The sequence below is a fragment of the Neoarius graeffei genome, chromosome 5 (genome assembly GCF_027579695.1).
Source record: "Neoarius graeffei isolate fNeoGra1 chromosome 5, fNeoGra1.pri, whole genome shotgun sequence".
Classification (NCBI taxonomy): Eukaryota; Metazoa; Chordata; class Actinopteri; order Siluriformes; family Ariidae; genus Neoarius; species Neoarius graeffei.
Genome location: NC_083573.1, coordinates 71814782 through 71837110, shown reverse-complemented (window position 1 = coordinate 71837110; position 22329 = coordinate 71814782). Strand labels below are relative to the sequence as shown.

The following is a 22329-nucleotide window of genomic DNA, read 5'->3' as shown; positions in this document are numbered from 1 at the left end:
CCTTTCGCCCATAGTCAGCTGGGATAGGCTCCAGCTTGCCTGCGACCCTGTAGAAGGATAAAGCGGCTAGAGATAATGAGATGAGATTATTATTATTATTAGGGGGCGGCACGGTGGTGTAGTGGTTAGCGCTGTCGCCTCACAGCAAGAAGGTCCGGGTTCGATCCCCGTGGCCGACGAGGGTCTTTCTGTGTGGAGTTTGCATGTTCTCCCCGTGTCCGCGTGGGTTTCCTCCGGGTGCTCCGGTTTCCCCCCACAGTCCAAAGACATGCAGGTTAGGCTAATTGGTGACTCTAAATTGACCGTAGGTGTGAATGTGAGTGTGAATGGTTGTCTGTGTCTATGTGTCAGCCCTGTGATGACCTGGTGACTTGTCCAGGGTGTACCCCGCCTTTCGCCCATAGTCAGCTGGGATAGACTCCAGCTTGCCTGCGACCCTGTAGAAGGATAAAGCGGCTAGAGATAATGAGATGAGATTATTATTATTATTATTATTATTATTATTTTATGACAGTTTTAAATTTTCCAGCCCTGTGTCCTCCTGCATTTTAACAAATCTTTAGTGAGTTAAAGTCAGTGCTGCCCATACTCCTACAAAAGTTTATATTTGCTTTCCAGGAAAACTCTCTGTACACTCCAGAGCGTTGTCTGGCATTTCAGTGTGACCTGACTAAAGACGACCTCCGTGCCACCATTGCAGAAAACAGTCTGGATGTTGCCACTCTGATATTTGTCCTGTCAGCTATTCACCCTGATAGAATGCAACAAGTCGTGGAAAACATTTATCGGGTAAAGTGACTCGTCTAAAATTAGATGCTGTATTAAAGGTAGATATTTTTAAAGCTACTTTCCCCAAATCTAAATTTAATATGAGATTATTTTACAGTTACAGTGTGTGAAATTAGGATGTGATTGCTAATTGCAGTGTGATTACCAGGGGTAAAATTGCTTTGAACTGCAGATGTAATGTGTTGCAATGCATCAAAGTAGATATTAATACTTACCTTATAAACAATCTTAAACTATACATAATGTTGATTTAAGTATGCAGGTGATCATGTTTTGTTGAATAAAAATATATTGTTGGGCTGAATGGAAGCATGACTGTGACAGGCCAAAAAAACATTATCATTTCTGTTTGGGTTTGGCAGGTATTAAAACCAGGAGGAATCATCTTGTTCAGGGACTATGGCCTCTATGATCATGCTATGCTGAGGTTTAAGTCAGGGAGCAAGCTTGGGGAGAACTTCTATGTGAGACAGGATGGCACTCGCTCATTTTTCTTCTCCAGAGGTTAGTCACTTAGTACTTTTATCAGCCTTTTTTGCTGTAGTGAGTATGAAATCATTGAACTCTGTGTTTCTCTTTCAGAGTATCTTGCCAATCTGTTTCAGCAAGCAGGGTTTCAGACTCTTGTCAACGAATATGTTCTGAGAGAAACTGTGAACAAAAAGGAAGGACTGTGTGTTCCACGAGTATTTCTCCAGAGTAAATACCGCAAGCTTGAATGATGGTGGTTTTCATCAGTGCTTTGTAGATGAATACATTCAGTGAACATAGACCATGTTTTTATGCATTGTATAAGACAGTGTCACTTTTATTAATTGAAGGAAGTTTTGTAACTTGGATCAGGTATCAAATAAAATAAACATTTTGTATGATATTACCGTATTAAATAATTTTGTGCACGTTTGTTATGTAGCAGTGAGACAGGTGTGTAGATACAGTATGCGCACCATAACCTTGTCATTACCACCTGTTAACACAAGAGGGCAGCGATTGATTGATTGATTGATTGATTGATTGATTGATTGATTGATTGATTGATTGATTGATTGATTGATTGATTGATTGATTGACAATCAGTTTAGTATCTCAAAGGCGAGAGGGAGCAGTTCACTTCAGTCATTTACGGTACATCTCAGCTTTCAAAAAATGTTTTAATTATGAAACCATAAAGTAGCCTATAACAATAATCCTTCATAGTCTGCACAAGACATTTGTCTGTTATTTATTTATTTATTGGCATACATACTGATATCTTTCAAACTATAAAGTATTTGGATGTGTGTGGTTTTTATTCTGTGTTACTATCTTCGGGGTTTTGAAATCAAAATTGAATTATAGTTATCATGCAGCTTCCCACATGCTAATTCTTTATGTAAGTTGAAGAAAGCCATTGAATTCTTAAAATTGAAAATTAAAGACCATTATGTTCATAAACCTGAAAAACATACATCTGGACTTATTTTGAATTAACCTCCTTGAAATTCAAGTTGTCCTTTGCCGAGCTTCAATGGAGATTGGCCCCTGTGCACCCACAGCTGAGCCCCACTGCTAGCAAAAATAAATGCTGGAATCAGCAGCGTTGATCTTTTTAAAAGATATGTTCAACAAACATGTTAACCAGAAAGTGTCTGGTAGTACCATACACATTCTGGTGTATTTTAATCAGATTTTTAAATTGATATTCCCCTTTCAAACACACATTTATGGCTTGCCTGCCAAGGGAGAAATATGCTGCACTAAGTGCTCTGTAATCTTTGCTGTAAACAAACAAACTCAAGTTCCACAACAATCGAGAGAGCGAAAGTATAACTATGGGAATGACAAATGCATTCTCAAAGCACCAATAAGAGTGCGACTGACATGTGTCACATAATTTTAATTTACAAAAACCAAGTATGCAGAGGTGTGAGAGAGAAAAGGAAAGAGGGCATTTGATGAGGCAACTGAGAAGCCCATATGTAAGCAGTTCCACTTTAAGGTGGAAACATATATCTTACTGTGCTAGATGTGTTCACAACACAGTTTGCAGAGCGATTTTTAGACAAGATCTTTTTCCAAGACATATCAGTAAATAACCCCTCCCCCCTTAGTTCAGAAGTGGTGCAAAATGTACATGAGTTGACAGTACATTACAGTAGTGATGTTTCTGCTTCTGATGTTCCTGATTAATACTGCTCCTTTGGAGAAAAGATGAGTTCTCCACTGGCCAAGTTTTAGCCTTCCTTATAGCCAATGACCTGGACTGAGTGTTCCCAAATCTGGCTTAAATTGTACAAAATATATCTCACGATTCCTGTGAGTAGTGCACAGGCAGAGCGTTCATTCAGTCACCTCAAACTATTAAAAACTTACTTACATACCACCATGGGTGAGCAGCGTGTCTTGCAACTTGTGTTACTTTTAATGGAAAGAGAGTTAGCTACAGACGTCGATTTGGATGAAGAAGTAAACAAATTTGCAGGAATGTTGTAAGGTGATTTTGACAGTTTGATGATGCTACAATTAATATGTCCAAATCTATGTTTGGTTTTTTTCTTTTTGTTTATCCTACGTCCACAGTTCAGTTGTTTGCGCTTGGCACATGCGGTAATGGCTATGGCCTGCGTGTGCTATAGCCTGTGTTTGTTTGCAGTCAATAAAGAAAACACACATGCACTAACAGATGTACATATGCTAATAAAAATGTTAATTTTGTGTAATTCACTAACTTTACATTTGTCAATCATAGATTTAATTTCCCACCAAACAAATTGTCTAGCCTAAAGTACAGCTGAATAAGGAAAGCTTCTTGAAATAGAATACTTCAGCGGCACTCTAATAAATGCAGTGTTGAAAACAATCCAGCAGCTGGTAACAGAAAACATCCCAGAATGTAGATAGATAGATAGATAGATAGATAGATAGATAGATAGATAAGTTGAGTGAGTGATTGACTTTATTGATCCCAAGCTGAGTTGTTTTGTTGCAGCAGCGAGTTATCAGACATGCAAAAAGAAAATACACACTGTACAACATTTACATTAAAACATTTACGTAGAATTTAAAAAAAGATCCCAAGAACAAGCCGACTATATAATATACAGATAAAATGTAATGATAAAAAATATATCCATACATGTGCTTTGTACAGGGTGTTTCAAAAACTTGATATCATTTCACAATCTAATAACTTTGCCAATTCTCGTTCAGTTGACCTCAGATTTTAACAGCATGTGTGGAAACAGGTCAAAATGTTATGTTTAATGTTTTTTGTTTTGATCTTTTTAGGTATAGAAATGCCATTCACCGGAAAAGAAAAGGCGTTTTGTGTGTTAGAGTACGCTTGAACACAGTCGAACAAGACTGCAGCGTGCATTTATGAGAGAATTCTCTAAAAATGCAACGACTGCAATGCAGATTTGGACACTGCACAAAAAGTTCAAAGAGGAAGGCTGTCTGTGTGTCTCTGACTCAGGCAGCGCGCATATTGAAAATTTGTGAAATCGTTCATGGAATCCACATACCTTTGAATTTCTCATTCAAATTTTGAGGAATAAATCTTATACTGCTCAACGTTTAAGCCTGTTCAGGTTCATTGGCCTAGACTATGTAGTTTCTGGGATATTTACATTTCAAATAATATTATTTGTTTTTTTCGCAGTCCAAATCCTGCGCTCTGATTGGCTGGCGAGCGGGTCCGTATCCTACGATACGGACCCCGGTTACGGACCTCTGGCGACTCGCTCGTTCACAACAACAACAAACATAGTAGAAGTTTTGGTCAACATTTAACCAATTTTGTAAGCTTATCAAAAAATCTTATAAATTTTTGCCAGCATTTCTCAGGAGAATAACATTAATTTTACAGCATAAATAGTGATAACGACAGTCTTCACAGCGAAAGCGAGTTTTACTACCCTGAGGAAGAAGAAATAAAAGAAAACATTTCAGGAGAAAACTAAAACCTCTAATTTGCTAACGCTGAGCAAAACCATGGCTGAATCCTGAATGACTCTTATTTGTATAAATAGGGGACTACATAGGCAGCAAAATGTAGTTTTTTTTTTTCCTGCCATGGAAGTGCACTTGTATACAGAGGAGGAAGCAATTTGCATTACAGCCGTGAATGAGGATTTAAAATAGCATTAATTTTACATCATGGATAGTGAGAATGACGGTGTTCACAGCAAAAGCGAGTTTTACTACCCTGAGGAAGACAAAACTAAAGAAAGCATTTCAGGAGAAAGCTAAAAACCTCTCTAACTTGCTAACACCGAGCAAAAACATGGCTGAATCCTGAATGACTCTTTTTTGTATAAATAGGGGACTACATACTGTAGGCGGCAAAATGTAGTTTTTTTCCTGCCATGGAAGTGCACTTGTATACCGAGGAGGAAGCAATTTGCATTACAGCCGTGAATGAGGATTCAAAATGGTGGCTTGGCTCGGTTTTCCCTTTCGGGTGCTCTCGTTTTCTGTTAGAATTTGGTAAATAAATAAATAAATATATTATTTACCAGCTTAAGGTCGGTCCGTATGGTGAAATACCGTGACCTCTGCCTTGAATACTGACCTCGGCCCAGAGGGCCTCAGTCAGTACTTTCAAGACCTCGGTCACGGTATTTCACCATACGGACCTCCCAGCTAGTAAATAACATATATGTTTTGAAACACCCTGTATATTGTGAATGTGCATTAATAGTGCTAAAAAAAAAAACAGTCTCAACCCAGCATTTGGGTTGGTAAAAAAAAAAAAAACACACATTGTTTAGAATGTGTGTACACACGTTTTCCTTATTCTAGGGACAGAAAGTTCTCATCTCATCTCATTATCTCTAGCCGCTTTATCCTGTTCTACAGGGTCGCAGGCAAGCTGGAGCCTATCCCAGCTGACTACGGGCGAAAGGCGGGGTACACCCTGGACAAGTCGCCAGGTCATCACAGGGCTGACACATAGACACAGACAACCATTCACACTCACATTCACACCTAGGGTCAATTTAGAGTCACCAGTTAACCTAACCTGCATGTCTTTGGACTGTGGGGGAAAACGGAGCACCTGGAGGAAACCCACACGGACAGAACATGCAAACTCTGCACAGAAAGGCCTTCGCCGGCCACAGGGCTCGAACCTGGACCTTCTTGCTGTGAGGCGACAGCGCTAACCACTACACCACCGTACCACCCGGGACAGAAAGTTGTGTACGTCAAAAGAACACCCATTGTTCCACCGATTCTGATCATTCACACCCATTGTCAGGAAAAGCAAACTCCGCCCCTGGACCAAAGACAGAGGTCAGTGGACGTTTTGGCAATTATGGCCTTCCATACGGTGCCACTATGTAAAGGGGAGGGGCAGCTGCGCTCGACATTGCGGTCCGGGGCTGCGTTCAAAAACCGCATAACTACTATACTACATAGTATGCAAAAAAAGAAACAAACAAACAAACCCACCCCGTGCGCTATTCTACATGCAGCATGCTGTGCAGGGTGATAGTGGATGGAGGTAGTCTGTTATGCTCAATATTAAGCGCGTGTGTTTATGTGATGGGTCTGTTTAATTGTCACTGCTCGTGACTGTGTCTGCCCGAATTAAAAGTCTGTGTAAGGGTTTTCTTTTGGATTGATAGCTTTTTCTAGGACAGCAGGGACCATTGTTTGGACAATTGCTTGAATATCAAGATTAGCGACCCAAATAAATCCTCTTTCCAGAGCATGGATAACCGAGAGAAGGAAAGCAGGTCTGATGGAGAATGCGAATCAGCTGAAGAGGAAGAAGTGGATCCCCGGGTTCAGGTACTGGGGCTGTTTTGCCGCAGTGTGCTCGTTTGGATATTTTCTTAACCGAGATCTGCAAAACCTGTAGTTTGACAATGTTGTATTGTTTGACGTTTGTACCCAAGGCATTTGTTTCCCATTTATAGATACCACACCGCATCTAAGACGAAGCACTCCACCATTTATTTATCTGCTGTAAACTGCCTGTCCTTTTAATCAGATATTGGGACTGTTACTTGTCTGTCTTTTTTTTCCCCCCTAACTTCAAGCTGGCCATCTTTTGATCACAGGGGGAACTGGAGAAGCTGAACCAGTCCACAGATGACATCAACCGATGTGAGACCGAATTGGAGGTATAAACATCCTCATCTCATCTCATTATCTCTAGCCGCTTTATCCTTCTACAGGGTCGCAGGCAAGCTGGAGCCTATCCCAGCTGACTACGGGCGAGAGGCGGGGTACACCCTGGACAAGTCGCCAGGTCATCACAGGGCTGACACATAGACACAGACAACCATTCACACTCACATTCACACCTACGGTCAATTTAGAGTCACCAGTTAACCTAACCTGCATGTCTTTGGACTGTGGGGGAAACCGGAGCACCCGGAGAAAACCCACGCGGACACGGGGAGAACATGCAAACTCCACACAGAAAGGCCCTCGCCGGCCCCGGGGCTCGAACCCAGGACCTTCTTGCTGTGAGGTGACAGCGCTAACCACTACACCACCGTGCCGCCCCGTATAAACATCCTATTCTGTTTTTTATAACTTTGATGTATTAAAATATCTGATCAAACTGTTCTATTTAGTTGTTCAAAGTTCCAAAGCACAGGTCACACCATGGTCAAAGACAGTAGACTGGATGTTTATGAAGTTGCAAAGCCTGTCTGGTTACTCTTGTATGTGTATGGTTTGGAAACGAGCAGTGCGGTTTTAACATCTGGCACTTGAATGTTTTTTGGTGTTTGTTTGTTTGTTTGTTTGTTCTCATTGGAACAGAGATGCCACACATCTGTAATGAATGTGTATGTTATGGAGAGTGAAGCCACATGTTGCACATAAAGCCCTAACTTCAAAGCCTCCTTTAATTCAGCCTACACTTAATGGCGTAGCTTAATATTGAAATTACCCAGAATTTTCACATTAGAACAGTATTGTTGTATGATAATGACTGACTTCAAAACTCAAAATAAACAATTTGTTAGTTGTGCAGGTTTTTTTTTTTTTTTTTTTTTTAAAGGAGTACTCCTATTTAAATGTTTGTCTTGCTAAATGCATACACGGTGGTGTAGTAGTTAGCACTGTCACCTCACAGCAAGAAGGTTCTGGGTTCGAGCCCAGCTGCTGGCGGGGGCCTTTCTATGTGGAGTTTGCATGTTCTCCCTGTGTCTGTGTGGGTTTCCTCTGGGTGCTCCGGTTTCCCCCACGGTTCAGACATGCAATTAGGTTAACATGGGGTGGCTTTGGGCTGAAGTGCCCTTGAGGAAGGTACCTAAACCCCTGACTGCTCCCTGGGCACTGTAGTATGGCTGCCCACTGCTCTGTGTGTGTGTGTTCACTGCTTCAGATGGGTTAAATGCAGAGGATGAATCTCACTGTGCTTGAAGTGTGCATGTGACAAAGGTTTCTTCTTCTTACACGTTCTCAGGGCTAGCTGCTCAAGCTGCCTGGCTGTATACGCTTATTGAGCTGTTAGTTTCTTGTCTCCATCTGTTGTGACATTTGTAACCTAATAACCTAAACATTATTGCAAGGTTTTAATGTCCGGCACTAGTCTTTTTTCATTTTTAAACCTCATTTTTGATTGTGTTTTTACACCTGTATCTGGCTCTGCTTAAAATGGTAGAAATTATTAACTAAACCTGCTGTCATTATGGCACAGAGCTGTATGAAAGTAAACAACAAATCACTGCAACCCATGCAGGTTATTGTATTAAATGTACAGCAGTTCTGCCAAGCTCTAGTTATAAACCTTTGATCATCTGTGACTGTGGATCTTCGGAAGGATCCGTAGGTTTACGTTCAGGGGCAGAACTAATAATCAGGTATTGCTTCTATGTATGGTGGATGAGGAAAACCTTTCACATGGTCATTTTTTTAAAAGTTTTGCTACTATATATTTTATATATAGTTTTGATTTTTTTTCTCCATGTGTCTCAACCAGAAGTAAAGTTCCAGCATTATTAAGTGGAAAGGGAGAAGATTGCTTTTAAAGATTCCATTTCACATTCACTGAAAGGTGCCCTGCCTACCTCAACATCTATAACCTAATGTACTTATGGAAACGCATCATTGGTGCCAAATATTAGATTATAAGTTTCTGATGGTAATTGTGTTTTTGCTTTGATTACGAGCATTATCATCAGTCTCTGTCTTATTATTTAAGGTAAAAGTCACTTGGGGCATTTAAACATGAACCTCATTGGGTGTCTCTTCACTATACTGAGTTCTGTTCACACTAACGTTGCTGGGAAAATAACCCTTTTCTGCTTTCATCTGTAAGTGCTCCGTGTGTAAGCACTCTTCTCTGTTTTGACACAGTGATGGCATATCAAAGGTAATTTGGGAATCTAATTACAAACAAAATCCATCCATTCATTATCCGTACCCGCTTATCCTGTGCAGGGTTGTAGGCAAGCTGGAGCCTATCCCAGCTGACTATGGGCGAGAGGCGGGGTATACCCTGGACAAGTCGCCAGGTCATCGCAGGGCTGATGCATAGAAACAACCATTCACACAAGCACCTACGGTCAAATTGGATTATATTAGATAAAACTTTATTGATCCCTTTGGGAGGGTTCCCTCAGGGAAATTAAGATTCCAGCAGCATCATTACAGATAAACAGAGAAAAGAAATAGAGGACAACTTCTAGATAAATTAAAATAAATTAAGTATTTACATATACAAATATAAAAAGAATAAGATATGAGGAAGGGGGGAAAGGGATGAGGGACAAAAGAGTTTTTGAGTCTGTTCATCCTGCACTTGGGAAGGAGCATTCTGTCACTGAACAGGCTCCTCTGGTTGCTGATGACGGTAAGCAGAGGGTGACTGGCATTGTCCATGATGTTCAATAGTTTGTCCATAGACCTCTTCTCTGCCACTGTCACCAGAGAGTCCAGCTTCACGCCGACCACAGAGCCGGCCTGCCTGATCAGTTTGTCCAGCCTGGATGTGTCCTCCTTGGATGTGCTGCCCCCCCCCCCAGCACACCACAGTGTTAAACAGGACACTGGTGACCACAGACTGATAGAACGACCACAGGAGTTTCCTGCAGATGTTAAAGGACCGCAGCCTCCTAAGGAAGTATAGCCTGCTCTGTCCCTTCCTGTACAAGTGTTTGGTGTTGCAAGTCCAGTCCAGCTTGCTGTCCAGCCACAGCCCAAGGTACTTGTAGAAATCCACAGCCTCCACCTCGACTCCCTCGATCAGAACTGGTTGTGACCTTGGTCTGGACCTCCCAAAGTCAGTGACCAGCTCCTTTGAGTATTTCAGAAACTGTTTATCCTGGGAATTTCACACAAAACAGTCTCTAGAGTTTACACAGAATGGTGCAACACCCCCCACCCCCCGGAATAAAAAAATAAAAATAAGGTGAATGAATGACAGTTCTGTGGGTGGAAATGCACTGTTGATGAAAGCACTTGGAGGAAAATGGTCCAATTGGTTTGAGGTGCATGGACTTCCTGTCAGCTCAGATCAGTCTGACCATTCTCCTCTGAGCTGTCTCATCAACAAGGTGTCTCAGCTTTCAGACTCTCCACACACAGGATGTTTTTGGCTTCTCCCACCATTCTGTGTAAACTTTAGATACTCGTAACCTTTTTGTTTGTGAAAATTCCAGGAGATCATCAGTTTCTGAAATACTCCAACCAACCAATCTGGCACCAACACCCATGCTACGTTTAAATTCAGAGATAAACCACCATCACCACCACTCCTTGCCCTCTTTTGACTTGTATCTGCATTATTTTATGCCTTGTTCGGCTGATTGGATAACTACGGGTGTTCCTATTAAAGTGATCTGTGAGTGTGTCTGGAGTAGACTGTATGACTCTGTTTCAGGCTTGGTTTGCTCTGTCTGCAGTGGCTGAGATTTGGTGAATTGTGGTGTCTTGTAGGTCCTGTTCTACATGTACCTCCTAGTACCTTTTTATTACAGCCACCAGGAGCAAGACACAGTGATGCCGAGTGTGGTTATTGTACTGGCAGTCTGGAATCGTACTCTGTTCATCTTTGTTAGAGTTTTTGGTGAACATTCCTGGCATTCATGATTTTTAAGGACCTTATGCTTGGAGTCTTTCTGAAGGCCATTAGGTTTGGGGTCAAATAGCAATTAGTTAGACTTCTAAAAATCTATTGAGCTTTACACATGAGCACTTGCCACATCAGTTGAACTTTTGTCGAAATGGGTATAATTCCATGGAATCTGTAACTTTTTTTATAGCTCCTTTTCAGTGATTTCCCCCCCCCCCCCCAAAACATAGCCAAAACAAATGCTTTTTCCAAAAGAATAGTTTCTTTCTTGTGTATCTTTTTAAATGTAGCACAAACAAGCAGTGCTTTTCTCCACTCATCCTGTGTCTTATTTCAATTTCAGAAGTAAATCTAATCTGTTTTAGCTACCATTTTTAACCTCTTCAGGATCGTATGTTAACTTAAATTTTGAATGCATAAACAACTGTTCTGGAATCCTGACCGTTTCATTATTCCAGTAACCTTGTGTGTGTGTGTGTGTGTGTTCCCAGGATGCAAGGCAGAGGTTTCGCTCTGTGTTGGTGGAGGCCACACTAAAATTGGATGAGCTACTGAAGAAGCTCGGCAAAGCTGTAGAGGACTCTAAACCATACTGGGAGGCACGACGTGTGGCACGGCAGGTGAGTGACTCACACTCTTGGCTCCAGTCAAAGCACATCCCTGCCAAACTCTCCCTAGGTTCTCCTACAAAGTGTGGTTAGTGTTGTGCCTCTCTGGGGAGCACTTAGTTGCTTTTTAGCTTTTACTTGGCGCTCTCTCTCATATATTTTAGTCATTGCTTACCTCTCCTGTTTTCTAATATGTGGCAAAGAAGTTTCTTTATTTAGATGATATTTGCTTAGTTTAAGCCAAGTCATCCATCACGGAACAGAAATGGGTTGTGATATAATAGGAAAACATCCATATACCAGAAATGTTCACAAGTCATTTTTTGTAAATCTTTGAGATGAAGTTAAAATTCAAGTGTCAAGTCCCTAGCCTTAAACTTCCATAAATATTCATATTGGTCATAAAAAGCAGTCATATTAATTTTATTAAAAGAAAGTCTTATTCAGACCTGGCGACTTGTCCAGGGTGTACCCCGCCTTTCGCCCGTAGTCAGCTGGGATAGGCTCCAGCTTGCCTGTGACCCTGTAGAAGGATAAAGCGGCTAGAGATAATGAGATGAAAGTCTTATTCATTACAATATACAGCTTCATATATTATGTGTTCTATATGTTTACCCATTTAAAAACCATGCACTCAATACATGAATTATGATAATCCATTATGAACATTATAATTCATATAGTGTATGAAAAATGGCAATAAGTTACCTATTGTAAAATCCATTTCACTTTTTGCGCTTTACTTAAATGGCAGATGTATTTTTCTGTTAGTAAACTGTAATTTGGAGTGGTTTTTTTAGACTTGAGAGAAAATATTTTTGCTCTCCCAATTATTTCATAAGCAGAGTTTTGACATTTTGGGCTATTTGTTTAGAGCAGAGTACATAGAGGTCAGTATAACCCACAGGGACAAATCTAAAAGTTGAAAGTCCTTCTCGTGCCATGCCCTAGTCTTCCCAGACAGTCTCCCATCCCAGTACTAACCAGGCCCGTGAGGCGCATTGGGTGGTGCTGAGAGCCCTTGGCCTCTCGCCTAGGGTTACAGTGGGGGCTAGTCCTCTGGTAACTGTGCGAGTTTGACTCCCCACTCACATCTGTATTGCAGCATGTCTTGCCAGATGACAGTAGGTACAATTTTTATGATGGTCTTTGGTATGACCCGACCGCGAGTAGAACTCGTGATCTCCTGATCGAGAGGCGGACATGCTAACCACTAGGCCAGCTCGCAGTACAGGGGTAAATATTGCCAGTTTATTCCAGAAATTAAGTTGCTCAAATATACAACCCCGATTCCAAAAAAGTTGGGACAAAGTACAAATTGTAAATAAAAATGGAATGCAATGATCTGGAAGTTTCAAAAATCCATATTTTATTCAGAATAGAACATAGATGACATATCAAATGTTATGTTTTAAACTGAGAAAATGTATCATTTGAAGAGAAAAATTAGTTTTTGTTTTTTTTTTTTTAATTTCATGACAACACATCTCAAAGTTGGGACAAGGCCATGTTTACCACTGTGAGACATCCCCTTTTCTCTTTACAACAGTCTGTAAACGTCTGGGGACTGAGGAGACAAGTTGCTCAAGTTTAGGGATAGGACTGTTAACCCATTCTTGTCTAATGTAGGATTCTAGTTGCTCAACTGTCTTAGGTCTTTTTTTTTTTTTTTTGTCGTATCTTCCGTTTTATGATGCGCCAAATGTTTTCTATGGGTGAAAGATCTGGACTGCAGGCTGGCCAGTTCAGTACCTGGACCCTTCTTCTACGCAGCCATGATGCTGTAATTGATGTGGTTTGGCATTGTCATGTTGGAAAATGCAAGGTCTTCCCTGAAAGAGACGTCGTCTGGATGGGAGCATATGTTGCTCTAGAACCTGGATATACCTTTCAGCATTGATGGTGTCTTTCCAGATGTGTAAGCTACCCATGCCACACGCACTAATGCAACCCCATACCATCAGAGATGCAGGCTTCTGAACTGAGCGCTGATAACAACTTGGGTCGTCCTTCTCCTCTTTAGTCCGAATGACACAGCGTTCCTGATTTCCATAAAGAACTTCAAATTTTGATTCGTCTGACCACAGAACAGTTTTCCACTTTGCCGCAGTCCATTTTAAATGAGCCTTGGCCCAGAGAAGACGTCTGCGCTTCTGGATCATGTTTAGATACGGCTTCTTCTTTGAACCATAGAGTTTTAGCTGGCAACGGCGGATGGCACAGTGAATTGTGTTCACAGATAATGTTCTCTGGAAATATTCCTGAGCCCATTTTGTGATTTCCAATACAGAAGCATGCCTGTATGTGATGCAGTGCCGTCTAAGGGCCCGAAGATCATGGGCACCCAGTTTGGTTTTCCAGCCTTGACCCTTATGCACAGAGATTCTTCCAGATTCTCTGAATCTTTTGATGATATGCACTGTAGATGATGTGTTCAAACTCTTTGCAATTTTACACTGTTGAACTTCTTTCTGGCATTGCTCCACTATTTGTCAGTGCAGAATTAGGGGGATTTGGTGATCCTCTTCCCATCTTTACTTCTGAGAGCCGCTGCCACTCCAAGATGCTCTTTTTATACCCAGTCATGTTAATGACCTATTGCCATTTGACCTAATGAGTTGCAATTTGGTCCTCCAGCTGTTCCTTTTTTGTACCTTTTTAACTTTTCCAGCCTCTTATTGCCCCTGTCCCAACTTTTTTGAGATGTGTTGCTGTCATGAAATTTCAAATGAGCCATTATTTGGCATGAAATTTCAAAATGTCTCACTTTCGACATTTTGATATGTTGTCTGTTCAATTGTGAATACAATCAGTTTTTGAGATTTGTAAATTATTGCATTCCATTTTTATTTACAATTTGTACTTTTTCCCAACTTTTTTGGAATTGGGGTTGTAGAAACGCATTATTAATGTGCTGCTTTGCCTTTTAGTGTTTGGTTCACAGTGTTATGTCGATGTTGGACCAAGAAATGTCATTGCATTAGAGTAGAACTAATGCTGATTTGGAATCCCAAGCTTTACATAGAAAATTGCATTGTACAATGTTGCTTTTAATCAAAACAAAAAAGCAGGGTTCTCCCCCGCACAAAGTTCTCTCGTCATCTTCCGCTTATCCGGGGCCGGGTCGCGGAGGCAGCAGTCTGAGCATGGAAGCCCAAGCTTCCCTCTCCCCAGACACCTCGGCCAGCTCCTCGGGAAGAACACCGAGGTGTTCCCAGGCCAGCCAAGAGACATAGTCCCTCCAGTGTGTCCTGGGTCTTCCCCGGGGCCTCCTCCTGGGGGGACATGCCTGGAACGCCTCCCCAGGGAGGTGTCCAGGAGGCATCTGAAAGAGATGCCCGAGCCACCTCAGCTGATTCCTCTCGATGTGGAGGAGCAGCGGCTCTACTCCAAGCTCCTCCCGAGTGACTGTGCTTCTCACCCCATCTCTAAGGGAGCGCCCAGCTACCCTGTGAAGGAAACTCATTTCGGCCGCTTGTATCCGTGATCTTGTTCTTTCGGTCACTACCCAAAGCTCATGACCATAGGTGAGAGTCGGAACGTAGCTCGACCGGTAAATCGAGAGCTTCGCCTTTTGGCTCAGCTCCTTCACCATGACGGACCAGTAAAGTGACTGCATCACTGCAGAAGCCGCGCCAATCCGCCTGTCGATCTCACACTCTATCCTTTTCCTCACGCGTGAACAAGATCCCGAGATACTTAAACTCTTCCACTTGAGGCAGGACTTCTCCACCAACCTGGAGAGGGCAAGCCACCCTTTTCCGGTCGAGAACCATGGCCTCGGACTTGGAGGTGCTGATTCTCATCCCAGCTGCTTCACACTTTACTGCAAACTGCCCCAGTGCATGCTGAAGGTCCTGGTTTGAAGAAGCCAACAGGACAACGTCATCTGCAAAAAGCAGAGATGAAATCCTGTGGTTTCCAAACAGGATTCTTTCCGGCCCCTGGCTGCGCCTAGAAATTCTGTCCATAAAAATTATGAACAGAACCGGTGACAAAGGCAGCCCTGCCAGAGTCCAACATGCACTGGGAACAGGTCTGACTTACTGCCAGCAATGTGAACCAGACTCCTGCTCCGTTTGTACAGGGACTGGACAGCCCTTAGCAAAGAGCCTCGAACCCCATACCAAGCACCCCTCACAGAATACCATGAGGGACATGGTTGAATGCCTTCTCCAGATCCACAAAGCACATGTGGACTGGTTGGGCAAACTCCCATGAACCCTCGAGCACCCTTTGAAGGGTATAGAGCTGGTCCAGTGTTCCGTGACCAGGACGAAAACCGCATTGTTCCTCCTGGATCCAAGGTTCGACTATTGGCCAAATTCTCCTCTCCAGTACCCTGGAATAAACCTTCCCTGGGAGGCTGAGAAGTGTGATTCCCCTATAATTGGAGCACACTCTCCAGTCCCCTTTCTTAAAAAGAGGGACCACCACCCCAGTCTGCCACTCCAGAGGCACTGTCCCCGACCACCACGCGATGTTGCAGAGGTGTGTCAGCCCAGACAGCCCCACAACATCCAGAGACTTGAGAGACTCGGGGCAGATCTCATCCACCCTCAGTGCCTTGCCACCAAGGAGCTTACTAACCACCTCAGTGACTTCAGCTTGGGTAATGGATGAGTCCACCCCTGAGTCCATCCTCCACTTCCTCAATGGAAGATGTGACGGAGGGATTGAGGAGATCTTTGAAGTATTCCTTCCACCGCCCGACAACAATGTCCCCAGTCGAGGTCAACAGCTCCCCACCCGCACTGTAAAGTGTTGGCAGAGTACTGTTTCCCCCTCCTGAGGCGCCAGATGGTTTGCCAGAATTTCTTCGAGGCCAACCGATAGTCCTCCTCCATGGCCTCACCGAACTCCTCCCAGTTCCGAGTTTTTGCCTCCGCAACTGCCCGAGCTGTGGCACACCTGGTCTGCTGATACCCGTCAGCTGCCTCAGGAGTCCCGGAGGCCAACATGGCCCGATAGGACTCCTCTTTCAGCTTGACAGCATCCCTTACTTCCGGTGTCCACCACCGGGTTCGGGGATTGCCACCATGACAGGCACCGGAGACCTTGCAGCCACAGCTCCGAACAGCTGCGTCGACAATGGAGGCAGAGAACATGGTCCACTCAGACTCGATGTCCTCCCAACTTCCGAGGGAGGTGGGGAAGCTCTCCCGGAGGTGGGAGTTAAAGACCTCCCCGACAGAGTGCTCGGCCAGACGTTCTCAGCAGACCCTCATCATACGTTTTGGGCCTGCCAGGTCTGTCCGGCTTCCTCCTCCGCCAGCGGATCCAACTCACCACCAGGTGGTGATCAGTTGACAGCTCAGCCCTTCTCTTCACCCGAGTGTCCAAGACATGGGGCCGGAGATCCGATGAAACGACAACAAAGTCGATCATCGACCTCTGACCTAAAGTGTCCTGGTGCCACGTGCACTTATGGACACCCCTATGCTCGAACGTGGTGTTCATTATGGACAAACCGTGACTAGCACAGAAGTCCAATAACAAAACACCACTCGGGTTCAGATCGGGGAGGCCGTTCCTCCCAATCACTCCCCTCCAGATATCACTGTCGTCGCCCATGTGAGCGTTGAAGTCCCCCAGTAGAACAATGGAGTCCCCAGTCTGAGCACCTCTCAGTACCTCTCCCAGGGACTCCAAGAAGGCCAGATACTCTATACTGCTATTTGGCCCGTAGGCACAAACAGCAAGAGCCCTCTCCCCGATCCGAAGGCGTAGAGAGGCGACCCTCTTGTTCACTGGGGTAAACTCCAACACATGGCGGCTGAGCTGGGGAGCTATAAGCAAGCCCACACCAGCTTGCCGCCGCTCACCGTGGGCAACTCCAGAGAAATGGAGAGTCCAGCCCCTCTCGAGGAGCTGGGTTCCGGAGCCCAAGCTGTGCATGGAGGTGAGCCTGACTATCTATCTCTAGCCGGTACCTCTCAACCTCCTGCACAAGCTCAGGCTCCCCCCCCCCCCCCCCCCCAGCGAAGTGACATTCCATGTCCCAACAGTTAGCTGCTGTGTTCGGGGATCAGGTCGTCGAGGCCCCTGCCTTCGACTGCCACCCAATCCACACTGCACCGGCCCCCTACGGCTACTTCTATGGGTGGTGAAACCACAGGAGGTCGGGCCCACATCACCACTTTGGGCTGAGCCAGGCCGGGCCCTGTGGGCAAAGGCCCGGCCACCAGGCATTCGCACACGAGCCCCAACCCCAGGCCTGGCTCCAGGGTGGGGTTCCGGCTGCACCATACCGGGCGACGTCACGGTCCTTGATTGAGTGTTATCCATAAGGGGTTTTGGTGAATTGCTCTTGGTCTGGCCTGTTACCTAGGACCTGTCTGGCTTGGGAGACCCTAACAGTGGCATAATGCCCCCGACAGCATAGCTCCTAGGATTATTCAAGCACACAAACCCCTCCACCACAATAAGGTGGCAGTTCTAGGATGGGGCCAAGGGCAAATACAACCCCAATTGCATACCGTATAACGGCGCCCAAATTACAGGTTTGTCAAAAGGCCCAAAATAGAACATACGAAAATCGCCCAAATTACAGACCCTCCAGGATTTTGCGATGTTGCGATTTGCAACTTCAACGCAAATTCAACCAATCCCCGCGAATTCAGGGCGGTGTTGCAATTATATCCAATCACCGCAACTTTCCTGCAAATTTGACCAATCGTTGGCGTCGTCTTGAGGTGACGTCGACAAACTACCTTCCGCCTTACTTCCGTGTGTACGTTCAAGAGAAGCAGCATGTGCGCAGTGTTGCCAGATTGGGCGGTTTTAAGTGCATTTTGGCAGGTTTTGAACATGTGTGTCAGATAACGTTATCCAGGGACAAATGTCGGCCCGGGGGCATTTTGAGTTATTGACAGATTCAGAAAGTACAGTTTCTAAGCTTTCCAGTGATGCCTTCCATGTGGAGATCTGACAATATTTGAAGAATCTGTGGCCTTTTGAAAGTGCATACCTCTTAAAACAGAAAAGGGAGAAAATCGCCCTCAAAGTTTTCCATCTCAGCTACTCCGGGTGCAGGGCGGGCACATGATGGTGCTCATTTGCATGACATTAAGGAAAGCCCTACCCCCTACGATGCTACTTTCATGTAAACAAAGATCACCACATCAATTTTCCTTCCATGCAAAGTATGCCCAAAACAATTATGAAGTATAAAAATAAGTCCTAAAGTATACTTTAACGTTTTGTGGTTGAAAAATTACTCACACTGTTAGAAAGAAAGATAGCACGATGATGACACAACTAACACAACGCTAGTTTCATGTAACCAAACCACAACACACTCCGTTACATGCAAAAATAACCACACAGCTTTAGATTAATAAACTTACCCCATCAGAAAGAGAAACGTCGCCTTGCACACACCAATGCCTCCGATGGAATGTAGTCCTAGAACACTTCCTTTTGGTTGCATTTTTTTTTTTGCTAGAAATGGTTATCTCTGATGTAAATACTGTTTGCTTCGCGGTGTTGCAGCTCCTCTGCGCTCTGTTTAGCTTGCTCATTCCATAGTGAAATGACATGCCTGTATGCAGCTTAAGTAGCCACGAGCTCAGCTCGTATCATACAGCTGATTCACGAAAAAAAAAAAAGACTTAAATCATCATGTGAATGGCCCATATGGTAATTTACCCACACCCCCCAGCAGGCTACAGTCCTGACAAAAACGAGACAATTTGCAACAAAAAATGTATGCTTTTCCAACAAAACAATCTATTATCTGAAATACTGATTGCATTCTTCAAGATCTCAACTTGCACATGATGGAAAAAAAACAAAAATCACAAATTTCGAAAAAAAAATGCTTCTTTTGCGATTATCTCAGATTCGTTTCGGCCGACATACGTCCCTGGATTCGGTGAGGTGTCACATATTTTGGGCTGGAAATTGTCAGCAGTATCTAGCAACACTGCATGTGCAAGTCAGTGTTTATGTAGGCTTAAATTCTGTTACTGAAAGTGTGTTATGTTTACAGTGAAGGACTGTGTGCACTTTATTTTTTTTACTTAATACAAGAAATTAATGGATGCCAACATTTTTGCCAAAATGGTATTTTATTTTCCATTGTTTAGGCAGCTTCAGCATCATACTGTGAGATTCTGTTCAATTTTTTTTTTCTTCTATGAAGCCTGAGCCGTTTATTTTATTAGCTTATAATTATTGTTTAATTTAGTCTTCAGGAGAGACTGCCTGCACACAGTACTAGTATTAAGTTTTTTTTTGTTTGTTTGTTTAGTTTTTTTTTTCTTACATGAAGGCTGAGGCATTTATATTATGTTTTAAGGTAACTTCATGTTGTGCTGTGAGGTTTTATGCACTTAACTTTTGAACCAACAGGAGCATTTGGATAAGTAAAACCTATTTTTCTGCATTTTTGTAGTCCTGGTAATCTTTTATATTGGTAAAGTTGTTTATAGGACCATTTCTCAGTGTCTTTGTTTTTTTAATCAATAGTTTTTCAGTAATAATTAAAATATCACTCAATTTTAATCACAAAAAGAGAAAATCGCAACAATTTCTCACAACTTTCACTTCCTCCCGCAATGTAATCGCAACAAAAACCTAAAAAACACCTCAACTTTCATTGCAATTTTTTGGAAAACCCCCGCAACAATCACAAAAAAGGCCCGCGAAATCCTGGGGAGACTGAAATTAGAAGAAAAAATCCTGTTTCATAAGGGTGGAGAACCCAAAATGTTTTCAAATTATTGTTAAATGTCATTTTTTGGCATATCAATTTGTTGTTCAGTCGCTTCATAACATGAAGTGAACATGAAATGCATCTAGCGATTACTGTGTCTGAGTCTGTGACGTCTGAATGTCGTAAAATATACTTCCTTTATGTTGTGAAATTCTCAGCGATTCATTATAACATGTGGCTGTCAGTTTGTGATAATTCTAAGAGTAATAACTTTAATTGTGTTGTTGAATGACTGTTGTGGGTGCAATCAGTTAATTATTGAAATTAAGTGATCAGTCTCATTAAATTTGAAGGTCAATAATTAAAATGAATCAATCCCATTGAATCGTTTACTTTGACTCATTTGAATTGAATCATACCATAGAATCAGTCTCATTTGAAGTGAATCATTCAGTGAATCATTTAGTGAATCACTTAGTGAATTGTTCAGTGAATCATTTAGTGAATCATACCATTAATCCTGGATACAGCTAGATTATGGTATATTTCCAAATTATTACGATCACTTACCATATTACATAACTTATATGCACCTTTTTGAATTCTTTGAGAGATTGGGGACTTCAGATATTGTTCACCAACAAGATGAATACACACAGCTTTGATAATAAATGTATTTATTATAACAAAGATAAAAGTGGATAATCAATATATACAAATGATATTGTGTGTGGATGGATGGATGGATGGATGGATGGATGGCCTAGCTTGTTGCTAGCTAAAACAAAGGAATGTTATCTAAATAGAACAAAGGATTAGCTCTGTTGCTAGTGTGTGTGTGGGAAGGACTTGACCATGTGTTTAACCTCGTGTAGCTAACTACACGTGGTGGAGGCCTAGATTAGCCTTGTGTTGCTAGTGTGTGTTTGTGAAAGGCCCTATGGCCTAGCTAAAGTGTGTTTGTTAGGCCTGGTGAGGCCTACTAAGCACGTGTTGCTAAGCAGACAAAGGGAAGCTGTAGCTAACCCATTAGCTCATAACCATACTGAATCCACTGAAATCTTGATGAGATCAAGATGTATAATAATGAAATTGAAATATGTTAGTAAGAATAAGAGAAAGAGAAGCATGCACAGCCTGTCTATTAAAACAATTGAGATTAAACAAAAACAGAACAATTCAACACGCTGCGTGTTTAACAGTGTAACAGATAAACCTGGGTTTAAATTCACACTATTTCAATAAAGCTAAATTCCTAAGACTATCTTAATTATGCCCAAATGCCAAAATCTTACTTAATCCTGCCTTTAGCAAGATATGAAGAAATATTCGCCGTTGTAGTTTCGGGCCTCGCCGTTGTAGTTTCGGGCCTCGCCGTTGGAGCACGTGAGCCGCTCGTGATGGAGGCGTAGAGAACTTTTTGGTCCAGCGGAGCGCTTGGGTGGTTCCCGTGGAAAGCAGAGGATTCTTGGTACGAACCTCAGCGTTCGTGAGGAAAAGTCTCTGATCAGAATAAGATGCACAGCGCCTTTGAGTTAAAAAGGATTCAATCGCTTCTTAACTTTTAACTGCCTGGGCTGCAGTCGTGACATCACTTCTAATACGAATAAACCGGTTGTAACTCAGGTTGAGTTTAAAGATCGCGCGACTCTAGAGTTTACCTTGGCCAAGGGTAAGAAATCGCGCTGAATGATGGATCTTGCAAGAAAGGGGTGTTTTCGGGTTTGAGAGCATCTCTCTTATGCGTCTAGATTCCTTGGAAACCGGACGCGAGAGAGACAGAGCTGAGGAATTCCAGGCGGTTTATGCCTTCCTGGAGGATGACGTAGATGATCCCGCCCCGGCGTGACGTAGGTCAATGCGGAAGTGGGCTGATGGGAAATGTAGTTTCTTAGTGGAATGTACCTACACTGTTATACTAATTATACTACTGGACCTATTATTAATATATGTAAAGACATACTACAAACTATTTTATGTGGTTATTATATATTGCGATCTTTTATTTTAATTGATATATTGTTGAATTGAGACATTCTAGCTTTTTCGATATGTATCAATAGCTTAATTTAGACAGATACATGTCATATTTTGATTGTTCTAGATCATTATTGTTTCACTGTTTGAGATTTTAAAGTTCTCTGCTGCCCATACTCTTGTGCAAATAGATTGATATTACATATTGTTTCCCATTTTTCATGCATATTAAATTCATGAACTTTTTTTTTTTTTTTTTTTTTAAATCTTTATTTATT

The 22329-nt window shown here is 42.7% G+C and overlaps 1 protein-coding gene across 3 annotated transcripts in view; it reads left to right on the top strand.

The window, feature by feature from the left end:
* Positions 1–22329, top strand: part of LOC132887039 (tRNA N(3)-methylcytidine methyltransferase METTL6-like) — a 73394-nt gene that overhangs the window by 16072 nt on the left and 34993 nt on the right. The window contains exons 1-4 of one of the 3 annotated variants that reach the window (XM_060922356.1): positions 6101–6274; positions 6481–6564; positions 6837–6899; positions 11299–11427. In XM_060922356.1, coding sequence (XP_060778339.1) covers positions 6269–6274; positions 6481–6564; positions 6837–6899; positions 11299–11427 — 282 coding nt within the window. In that variant the 5' untranslated portion in view covers positions 6101–6268. Of the gene's footprint in view, positions 1–618; positions 790–1151; positions 1294–1371; positions 2165–6100; positions 6275–6480; positions 6565–6836; positions 6900–11298; positions 11428–22329 lie in introns of those variants that run through there. The other 2 variants (XM_060922355.1, XM_060922357.1) reach the window with 2 other exon arrangements.